General features: G+C 35.4%; 1 protein-coding gene across 3 annotated transcripts in view; it reads right to left on the bottom strand.

The window, feature by feature from the left end:
- Positions 1 to 1,893: 1,893 nt before the first annotated feature.
- The window catches only part of LOC149534628 (glucose-1-phosphate adenylyltransferase large subunit 3, chloroplastic/amyloplastic-like), a 362,597-nt gene continuing 351,952 nt past the window's right edge, over positions 1,894 to 12,538 (bottom strand). For all 3 annotated transcript variants that reach the window (XM_089803934.1, XM_089803935.1, XM_089803933.1), the window contains one exon: positions 1,894 to 2,546. In XM_089803934.1, coding sequence (XP_089660060.1) covers positions 2,445 to 2,546 — 102 coding nt within the window. In that variant the 3' untranslated portion in view covers positions 1,894 to 2,444. The remainder of the gene's footprint in view (positions 2,547 to 12,538) is intronic.

Raw genomic sequence — 12,538 nt, 5'->3', positions numbered from 1 at the left:
AATATCTTCGTTGTGAATACTGTATGACTTGATTATTTATATAGCTGCATATGCAAAACTCTTGATCATGACCTTACCACAAGTGTTGATCATTGTAAATTGAAATGATTGCGAATGAGATGGCAATTTGTCCACAACGTACCCCTAAATGCTCTCCAAGCTTGCGACAAGTTTGATTATTCATGGATTTGTGATACTTATATAATTCAACATGCATTGTGAAAATATCACTTTAACTTGAGTGTTGCTTGTGACTTCAAATTCAAAATTCATTCCCAAACAATCTACACCCTTAAAAACTTCCACGCTTCAAATGTAATCAATTTGTGCTATCTTGAATCCAAAACTTAGTCTAAGTAGATGGTATGGCTTTGTCTTTCAACCTTCAGTTTCCAAAGGGATTTTTTCCTTGAAAACCAATCACTAAATCACAATCATAATGGAGAAAGTGTCCTAATAATATAATCTCATAACGTGCCACCTCTAGTAAGTAATGTGGGATAAAGTCACTGTCATTTTATAAAGCCACTTTATTAAGTCAATTTTTATAATGTTATTTTATAACATAAAGTAACTTTAGCTTTATAATCCATTAAATAACATTTTATTTCCACTATTTTTCCTCAAATAAAATCCTGACCACCTTTTGAATAAATTATTAGCCTATTAGGATGAGAGAAGGCTAAACATACTCTCGTGGATTCATTGAGAAGGGGACATGACAAGGAGATGTTCCTTGAGGCCATCCTTAGTGCTTGTGGGGGCCGCCCTCACCATCAAGGTAGTCTTTTGGTGTAATGGTTAGGACCTAGTGGTATTTGAGTTAAGGTTGAGATTCATGCAACATGGTGGACTTGTGACGTCCTTGCACCTGGGATATGTTCTCTAGTCGTGTCATGCCTATATGGGATCATCATAAATACTTGAATGCTTGTAGGAGATGTGCCTTGAGGACACCCTTAACATTTGCAAGCACATCTTGCACATGTATTCCACCTAAGCATTCAAGGATTTATAACAATCCCATTCAAATAGGTAGTTGTGGGACACATCTCCTGCATGTAGGGACATTGCATACTATCACCCATTACCAAACATTTTTGAAAGTAGATGCCTTCCTAAGAAAAAAAGGCGCGTTAAGTGGAAATTTACTATGACGTGTGGTGATTTTACAAATTTGTGAAATAAATGACTTTCCAAATTAAATTTCTCATATCATTTTCAGAATTATGAAACTTTCTAATAAATTATGAAATAAATTTTCCTGGAATTGATAGCATGTGAGATCTCCTATCAAAACATACAAGAAAAGAGGCGATTCAAGCTACAATTACATTGACAAACAACAAATCATGAAAAGATTTTATCGCTGCTCATAAGAAGTTGAAATTCTGACTTCATATGCCCGAGTTATGACAAGGGAAATAAAAAGAAAAAGAAAAGCAATCCCCTTATAGGAGCTTTGCACAAGCCTAACAAAAGATGTACTGCATGTTTAGAACTTAATGCTTTGCAATGCATATCCAATCTGGTATCCATAGGATCAAAATTTCCTCCACGAGGAAGGGGAAAAGCAAGGTGACATCAGAAAACTGTCTACATTATTTCAAATTCCAATATGAGTGCAATACTGTAAAATTTACTTCCCTTTCATTTTTATTAAGAATATACACTCAAAGTGCTATAACAATAAATCCTTATAAAGTGAAGGAGAATACTACATATCAATTTGGATACAGGTTTCCTTGTTCAAGATCAGTTTGCTTCTGAAAACTTAAGCATAGTTATAAGACGGGTAAAGAAGAAACAATGATAGAGATTCAATTCTAGGTAAAATCCTCAACTATCACATCTCATGAAATTCAAGAGTCATTGTTTATCATACGATTGATATGGCCGTAAAAAACTCATCTTTCTCATTCTGTAGTAGTTATTCTTTAAAAGGAAAGAGAGCAATGTTCATTTTGAGAGTTGAATGAGAATAGTCACTAATAAAGTTACAAACATGGCAGCTTGGACTGTTGTTATATGGGATATGAGGACATTCCCAAAAGAAAAGAAATATTATTATGGCTATTTCCAGTATTGCATCCAACAAGATAAGACTTTTACAATTAAAAAAAACTACTGCTATTGTTTACGCTTCTCTATTCAGAGGTATATTGATAGTTAATTTAGATACAAGAAGCCTTATGAATGAATAAAAGAATGAGACTCTATTCACCAGATATGCTAAAAACATGTCACATATTTATCATCTTATGTAATTGTCACTCTCTTTGATGTACATCAGGGAAAAACGGAAACATAAAAGTTTCCTTTGAGCTGTAGCTTTACAGGCACTAAGGCGAATGATCTTTTGAACATTGTTTTTACCAAGATTTAAAACCATGCCATACTTACGCCATAGATGAAGAATTTCACAAATTTCTTTCACTGGCTTTTCAAATTACTAACCCATCCTTGATTGTTGAGTTCTTTGGGACTACGGTGATTCCAGAACGAATGTAAAATCCCTCGGTAGTCTTATCAGCCTCTTGTATATTCTGCAATGATGTTTAGATAACAGCCCATTTGTAATCAGTTATCTCATTAAAAAAATATCCACCTGAATACTAATCTCTAAGGAATACAACCATATATGCACTATGTTGTGAAAACCACAGAAAACAATTCAAAAATATTGAATGAACTTTGTTGCAAATAAGTATCCCTCCCGTATTTACTCATTTATCTACAAATCTATGATTGAATTTGGGAACTTGATGAAGCATGAAATAATAGATAAAACTATAATGGTTATAAAACTTCAGAAAGCATAATTTTGTTTGATATAGGTTATACATATATCATGAAAAGTCATAACAGCATCCATTAAAATAAAAAACTCCATGCCATGGTGCAGCCAGATTACAATTATGGTTGTTAGCAAGTATAGACCATTTGCTTGATGGAGCTATTGGATGACCCAGCTATTAAAATCCACAAAGTTTGGATCATTTGAGTCGACTGGCAAAATATGTTGTAATATGCTGCATTTATCATATTCTTTGTATTTTCTGCATTGATCAGAGCTATCTGCAATTTGACAGATTGATTTTCTATTTGACCAAGAAAAATTGAGTGTGTTGATTCCTTTTGATCAGTTTGATTTCTGCAACAATTGACTGAGTTACTGGTTCTTGTCATGTCCCCAATTTTCGGTGGCAGTCTGATTAATTAATTTGATTAACTTGGTTATCCAAAATAATGAATATTTTATGAGGACGACTAATTAATCATTTTAATTAAATAAATAAGTGATATTAAGTTAATTATTTATAAAGTTATCAAATAAATAAATATTAAAAGGTAACTTTATATTTAATTAATTTAATAAAGTGACTTGGATTATAAAAATATTTAATAAAGTCACTTAAGAGATAAAATCAGAAATGTTCTAGAAGTCTCTGGAGAAGATGGAGAGAAAAGAATAAATAGGCCCCCGGGGCTCCATTCGAATCAGGCAGTTGTTTATCTCTCTTTTGATTTCAGATTGTGATTCAATCACAGGTGCATTGTGGAACCTAGGGTTTTCGCAATTGTCACAGTTGGCCATTGAGAATGATAACTCTCAATTGGTACGCAATTTTGAGGGTGTGAAATATCATCTGAATTATTGCAGATTGGAGGTGACATTCAGTCATTTCATCAGGGCAGAATCTGTGGCTTAAGACCGAAATTTTGGGAAGATCATTCTGAGAATTGATATTCAAAGATTTAAGCTATTGCAAGGTTTGAAGTTCATCATTTTTACCAGAATCTGTTGGCAGAAGAGTAAGGAGATTTCTTCAGCATTCTAGCCAATCCAAGCAAGATCTATAACATTCAAAAATTACTAAACACGTGGGTCAGAAGGTTCGAATTTTTAAAGGAGATTACAAGCAGCGATTTATCTCCAGCAAGCAAGATTCGGACACCTGGGTCGGGCGTCTTTCCTCAAGATATTTTCATCATTAGAGGCCTAGCAGTTATCGCAGGATTGTAGATTTGTGGGCGTTTGTATTGACAACTAGGATTGAGGTCGGAAATCCCTCATTTTCTAATGGCGGTTTGAAATGTATATAACCCTCGATCTTCAGCAATAGTTGAGATGCACATCTTGGGAGCAAAGTCGAGGGAGCGTAGCGGAAACAGTGATTAGATAAGGGTCAGAATATATGTAAAGTCTGTATCATCGCAAGCGGAAGTGTGTACGATCTTTCATATCGGCTTCCTCCTGACGTCCAGAGGATTCAAAGACCAACAGTCCGGGAGCCCTTCCGTAGGTCGTGATTTGTTAATAATAATCACATACAACAGTCGGGAATCAGTCCGGAAATCCTTCTCTGGTTCCAATCATTAAATCACAGGTGACAGAGATAAGGTGACCAGGCGGAAAGCGATTCAAGATGGCTCATTGAACAGTTGGAAAGAACTCACGAATTTCGACCAAGTCAGCTCACAGGCCTTAAACGGCAGTTGGTATAAAAAAGAGATGGCACCAACATTCCTTCCAAACTGTAAAGATAAGCAGATCTGACCAACTCATGCATATTACGATTAATGGAAATGGCGATTATCAGGTTCCTTTCCTAGTTTGTTCAGTTGTAATCTTCAGACTCAATTACTATTCTGGATTGCCAATAAAATATAGTATTTGCAATTGAAAGGTCCGTAGGTATTAGACAATATTATTCTGAAACATTGCAAAATGGTTCAAACATTATACTTGCCTGCATATATGGTTGTATGATTAGCGTTTGACGAATTGCTAAAGACAGCACGGGTTATCTCAGAAAGGTCATTCCAGCAGTCTTTGAGTTGATTGCTAATTGCTTGATGAAATGCCTAACCCTTGAAGTTTTAAGATTTTGGTGTTAAAAGAAGCAATAGCCTGTCGGGGTTATTTCAGTTCTGGTTCAGGTTCAGATACGTTGAGACAACAAAAAAGGGGGTGGGGGTAGAGGGATTTTAGCCATATACTCGACAGGTCTAAAAAGTCATAGAAAATGGTCAATACCCATATATTTTAGCCAAAAAAAGGAATCAAGTTCAGATACCAACATGTTGATGTTCTAATTTGTTTTGCAGTAAAACTTAGGGTTTAGGGTTAGGTTTTTCAAGTTTATCAGTCAACCTATTAAGACCAAAGAAACACAAAAGTAGACTTTAAAAAGAATTAATAAAATAAGAAAAAAGGCCTTGCCTGTACCTGGAGCAAACTGGACAGGAACTTGGACTTGGTTTCTTCAATCCAATGAACTGGTAACAAAGCTTATTTGCCATATTAGCAATGAAATATGCAGAGCTGTACTTGAATGCTATGATAAAATCAGCAATCATCATGTTGTTTCATTATACACACACACACACACACACACACACACACACATGTATATGTGCATGTGTGTGTGTCTGTAGAGAGAGAGAGAGAGAGAGAGAGAGATTAATTTTAAGATCTTATGTTCAATTGAAGTTTCTAATGTTTACTACTAGATCAATGGTAGGGTTTAATTGAGTTCATTCATATCTCTAATGACTAATTTTGGGGTGCAGTTGATGCTATCTACCGCCACAATCACTAGTGGGTGGGGTTTGCTCTAAGTTACTTAGTATTCTTAATGACTGATGACAGGGTGGGTTAGGGTTTATCTCAGTCTAGATGACCACTAAGGTCAGTTACTAATGTCCCAAATAGATAATTGGGCGATTCTATTATGATTAAACATGCCCTTGATGGCTGATGGCTAACTGAGGTTGGTCATTTCCTAGACATCGACTTGGGTTTAATAAAGATTATGCATGAGGTAGTTTGTCTCCCTATTCATTGATTGCATAGCTCAATTAAGGTAACTCATTAGCCCCTTGATTGTGGAACCCTTAGTCCATATAACTGGTGAAGAACAAGAAAATGTTTATCAAATTGTATTGAAATTTAGATATTTTTTACTAATTATGTTTGGTGTGGATGGAGATCAGTGTTTTCCCAAATTATCAATTATTCATGTTGATAAATGCTGAGAAACATCAATCTTCATAAATATTGCAGTGATGATCTACCATTGGCCTATACCTAATGGGTTTCAATTTTTGACTAAAGTGGACTATATGTAGAAATTACCAAAGTTAAGAGCTATCTGGTAATTTTTCTTATATGTGGTATTTCAGTGGGATTTGATATGTAACTGCCTGTAAACAGATTTGTTACTATGAATGTTTCTTCAAAAATAACACCCCGTTTTCCTTATAAGCAGGGTTAAGCATTTACAAGAGTTAGAGATATTGTTGTGGAATGCTGATCTTCCTTTCTTTTTGAGAGGGCCAGCTTGCCCATATGACAAATGCATGTTGAGTTCTTGGGGTATTTAACCTGGAATGCTTAAATAAACTATAAACATTGAGTGGGGAAATGTAAACAAACTTTTGAACTTCAACATATTCAAATCAAGATACTAGGAAGAAGATTTGGTTGTCAGTAATCTCATTCACATATGATACTTAGGAAAACAAAGGTTATTATTCACGAGACACAACACCTCAACAATAACACATAGGAAACAATTTGAATGCAAAATCTAGAACTTTGCTTTCTATACTTTTTTTGAACAATAATATTCAAGAATCTGTGTACAATATCTCATGTATATTCTTTTGAATGAAGGTATTTGCACTTGGATGTCGGTTTATGATTAGCATCCCCCTCCTAAGCATCTCATTTCCTCTCCTACAAAAAGACCTTAAAAACCTACTACACTTGAGACTCCATCAATTGCCTTGGAACCCCTCTTACAACATCTCAGAGCATATATATATATAGGTTTAGGTTGGATAACCACTTGGGTTAAGCACCATGATCACTTTCCATAACTATCTAAGTATTCTCTTTTCATAACTACTCTTTGGGAACAAGTTAGAATTTATCTAACTTTTCAAGAAATCAAGTCCAAGTTCTGATTTAAATATACAAGTCATATTACAATGATAGTACCAAAATTATGATATGTAATCATTTCAATCCAAAAATGATAAAAAAATTATTGCTATAATTTTAATCTCATTTTGCACTTCCTCTTAGTGTCTTCAATGTAGTGTTTTGAGTTGAAGTTTGACTTTGATGAAAGGGAGACTTTTCCTTGAATGTTTGAAAAAGTTTGATGACAAGGGCAACTAAATTGTTCCTAGGGATTATGATGTTAGTCACTCTCAAATCCCAAATGTCTTGATTCCCATTAGTACCAGCCAATTCAAACTACATATAATATAGACAAGCACTAAAAGCCCTCAAATCCATAGAGATGTCTCTTAACCTAAGTTGTCAATTTAGATTTCGGGACAGGTTCGGGTACAAGAACCTGAATTGTGGATTTGCTATTTTTTTCCCATTATGACTTGTATGGATTCGTGTGTATAGTACATATATCTATGCATTATATGTAAAAATATATATGTATGCATTATATATGTGGATTTGTGTGTACTTACTCCAAGTTTAGCCTATGAGTCCCTAGGATCTACATGGATTTGTATCGGATTCTCACAAGTCCGGGTGGATTCACACCAAATTCTCTTGAGTCGTCTTCGATTCCTGCCCGATTCGTACAAGGTCTGGATTTGACCTTGTGAGTTCGTTCGGATTTGCGGATCGTGAACCCAAACAAACCCACAGGGTCAAATCTGGACCTTGGGTGAATCCAATATGTACTAGTTTGCAAATCCAAACCTAGTACAGACCTAGATCTAGTCCGCGGGATGGATGCGCAAATCCAATAAGCTCTTAAACTTTCATTATATCCACAATGTAAACTTCTTAACTAAAGATCTCATTGTCAATCATATCCTAGAAGTTTTTTTCTATTGTGTGGATTTCATCCATCAAAGATATATTAGGAAAAATTGAGAGTTGTGAAAATATTTAAATATTTCCTGAATTATTCATAAAAGGCACATCTAGACTAAGAACTGAATTTCGATTAAAGCTTTGGGATCACTGACAGCATTCCTATAGGCCAATTGACAGTTCCTCCTAGAAAGTAGGGATTGGCCCTAAAAAGTAGGAACCTATCTCTAGACACCAAAGACTAATCGAAAGAGATCTTGCTTTGCTCCATGGTCTCTTGGGTGGTCATCCAATCAACTACCAATTGTCTATTAAAAAATAAACCTCCCTAAACTACATAAACTATCCTCTAAAAGTTCAGAACAACTTATCCTTTGCAAAATTCCATGATCCTCTACTATTGGCATACAATAATTCAAATGATAGGTCAAACTCTACTCATTTACCCGTCACCTAGGAAGGGTACATTAGAGTCCTCCCTTAGCGGAGATTGCTTGTCCTCAAGCAATTTGCACCTGTGCATTGAACACCATTTTTGCGATCTTATACCAATCTGAGACACGTCGCTCCTCCAATCCACTGTGCGATTTTGATATAAACATTGAAACATGCAAATCGAAGCAACTCATTATGGATCCATTGGAGGAATGTCAATGCTAAGATTCTTAACTAATCTTTGAAAGAACCCACCATGTTAATACTATGTCCCTCCAAGAATAACTATAAACTTATGTTGCCAATGCATCTAAATGGGGTCCATAACAACAGTCTTGATACCTGATAGTACAATCCTAGGTAACAACAAAATAACATGTCGAGCCATAGAAAATAAACCTTAATATCTCTGCTCATGATGTCCCCACCTTGAAGAAGATCAAACCCTATCAAAAAACTAGTAGAAATAATGTCAATAGGCTCATCTCTAAAGTTACAGATCTTGGAATGCGCTATATAACCTTGACTAAATATTTCCATGGGTACAAAGTCCATCAACTCTATGATGCTGGTACAACAGGGACTAAAACCCAAAAAGCTACCAATCACGTTGTTAAACCTAACCTTAGCCTCTAGCTTTGTCCATTCGACTAGATGCTTCACTATGTAAGAATTTCCAAACGTTGTAAACCATGAAGCAACCTATAGGGATCCATGTAATATAATGCACCTAGAAAATCCATAACTGGATCCCCCATCACGATATTGACTTTGTTGGATGAGATGTAGAAAGAGTATCTCAAACAATCACCATCAAGTAACCATCCATGGATGTAGATCATCAAAACAATGTCAAAATAGTTTCCCACATGTTCAAAAACTAGAACTAATAGCCACTCTATCTCATTGTCATAACTTTTTCCAGCTCAACATAGATGGTCTCAAACATAGCATCAAATCAATACCAATCAAAGAATATCCAAAATGAAACCCCTACACACTCATATTGAATCACTAACGTAGTCAATGCCAAATCTAGAAGTGCTATATGGTTCTAACTTGGCCATCCACTAGTCCATAAGGCATCGAAGACCTATGAAGTCACTAATCAACAAGGACATGGCTGCCATATCAAGAGAAATGACACTAAAAAATGAAGCATGTATGCCATCAGTTCTCCACAAAGATGTCTCTAGAGTGATAAGGCCACTAAGAGAGACATCCATAGAATCACTATCACCATCGCGAGAATGATCAACTACCTCAATTGGAAACTTTGAATTAGGTGACTCATGCCCCTCAACAACAACTGTATCAAATTGCATAAGCTCAATCTCTATACAAGAGACATCATTAGAACTATCATGCACCATACTTGCGTCATGTAGACTATCTATAGTAGGAATAGTTCCATTACTTTCTTGATAACTATTAATGACAAAAGTTATGAGAAAAATAGAGTATATCATTACTGTTTTTAGCATGAAAATTATGACTAATTTCAACCTTTGCATTGTTGAGGGAAAGGATTTCTGCAAATGTAAAACACTGCCATTATTTCTGTCTTCCAAGTGCAGATTACAATGATATATAAATATGAGTAGAGGAGACAATTCTCTATTGTAATCACCATTAGACAATATATCAACAACAATATAACTATATATATATATATGAGTTTTGTCTAATTGATGATTAACCAATTGCAATAATGTTTAACCAATAACCATAGAAGGATTATCTTTAGATCAATTCAATCCGACTGAAGCTACACCATTAACACACCCTCTTAGCTAGGTAGGATTGTTATAGACTTATAGGACATATTATGCTCTCAAGCATATAGAGAGATATCATCTCAATATGATATTCTTCGAAATGACTTATTTAAGGATATCAAATCACACTCACCAAAATTAGATGTTATCTTTCAATATCATCAAAAGTATGATTCAACAAGGAATATCAACCATGTGATATTCGTCATACTTATATTTTCTTGGTTTGTGCACTGGCATCAAGTCCATGATACCAAACAAGAGAATATCTACATATGGTGTAAACATAATGTCATATCCTAGTGGAATATGTGTTATCTAATCTCCGAGACAGCGGCTGAATGTAGTCCATCAGAATAACAAGTTATCATGATCTCCGGGACAACAACTTAATATAGTCCACCATAATAACAAGTAAACTATCATGATCTCCGTGACAACAACTTGATGTAGTCCATCATGATAGGCTATCATGATCTCTGGGATAGGAATTTAATGTAGTACATCATGAAATGCTGTCATGATCTCTAGATAACTAGTTAATTTCGTCCATCATGACAATAGGTCAAGCCATTGTTAAGATCGTCACCTTACAATAGTGACCATAACAAAACATCAATGAAAGATCATCACCTCTCATGATGTTTTCCAACAGAATCATGTAGTGACTCACATGATATCCACCATGAACCATGTTAGCAGGTGGATCCACCATAGCTTCTCCTAGAGAGTGGAACAAAGGTTTTCACCTAAAACTTCTCTCATTCAGAAGAATGCATTACAAGGAATCTCACCTCGAACTTTTCCCTCTCAATTTGTTGACTTTTTTTCTCCAAGGTTGCTTCTGATAGAATGTCAAACTCCCTCTGAAACTGATATCAACCTTGTGATCTCCTAGTAGCAAGTTGAGTCATACTTCCCTAGTTCAACAAGTATCCTAATAGCATAAGTCCTTCCAACCTACATACATTCAAAACCTTATCCGATCAATTATAGTCCTTTAACTTTTTTTGTCTAAGGTTGCTTCTAATAGAAATAGAGAATATTTGCATATGGTGTAAACATAATGTCATATCCTAGTGGAATATGTGTTATCTAATCTCCGGGACACCAGCTGAATGTAGTCCATCAGAATAACAAGTTATCATGATCTCTAGGACAACAACTTAATGTAGTCCACCATAATAACAAGTAAACTATCATGATCTCCATGACAACAACTTGATGTAGTCCATCATGATAGGCTATCATGATCTCCAGGATAGGAATTTAATGTAGTACATCATGATAGGTTGTCATGATCTCTAGACAACAAGTTAATTTAGTCCATCATGACAACAGGTCAAGCCATTGTTTAGATCGTCACCTTACAATAGCGACCATAACAAAACATCAAGTCTATGATACCTACTGTATTAAGGATTAAGGATTAAGATAAAGGATTAACATGACTTAATTAAGGATTAAAATAGCCACAAGTTGACTATTCATAACCCTATATATGCCAATATTAAGGGCGTAGCATGCCCCCTCTCTTGAAAGAAGCATTGTCCTCGATGCTAACCAAGTGCAGATTCTTTTGAATGAACTCCTCATCCTCCCATTTGGCCTCTTCAACTAGTAAGTTCTTCCATTGGATGAGATACTGAGTTAGGGTTTTGTTCCTTAGCTTCTTCGTGCGTGTTTGAAGAATGCATTCTGGTTCCAAAATTATTCTTCCTTCTTCATCAAGTTCCGGTAGTATTGTTTGAGTAGGAATATTCTGCCCAATTACCTTCTTCAAACAAGAAACATGAAAAACTGGATGTATCTTTGTTGTTAGTGGCAACTCAAGCTTGTAGGCAACACTACCAATCTTTTGCATGATTTGGTATGGTCCATAATATCTTGGAGACAACTTATTATTCTTTTTTTGTTGCCTCATTGAGATTTGTTTATAAGGCTGCAATCTCAAGAAGACCCAGTCCCAAACTTCAAAATTTCTTTCACTACGATGTTGGTCTGCTTGTTGTTTCATTCAATTTTGTGCCATAGCTAAATTCTCCTTGGGTCCTAAAAGTACTTGTTGTTGATGAAGCAAGTGGTCCTCTACTGCCTGAACTCTTGGTGACACCTTTAATGATGATGTGATGGAAGGAGGATGATATCCATAAAGTGCCAAAAATGGAGACATTTTTGATGAGCTATGAAAAGAACTATTGTACCGCCATTCTGCAAGAGGTAGCCAATCTACCCATTGAGAATGTTGTTTTGAAGTGAAACAACGTAGATATCCTTCCAAACATTTATTAACAACCTTAGTTTGCCCATTTGATTGAAGATGGTATGAAGAACTATGAGCCAATCAAGTACCCAAACATGAGAATAAATCTTTCCAAAACTGACCAGTAAAGATAGGATCACGATCACTAACAATAACCTTAGGTGTACCATGTAGCTTTTGGATATTCTCCAAGAAAACTTTTGC

Source organism: Cupressus sempervirens, chromosome 10 (genome assembly GCF_028749045.1).
Source record: "Cupressus sempervirens isolate cs-2001-9-10 chromosome 10, ASM2874904v1, whole genome shotgun sequence".
Taxonomy (NCBI): domain Eukaryota; kingdom Viridiplantae; phylum Streptophyta; class Pinopsida; order Cupressales; family Cupressaceae; genus Cupressus; species Cupressus sempervirens.
Note: the sequence above shows the minus strand (reverse complement) of the source record. Positions and strands in the feature narration are given on the sequence as shown.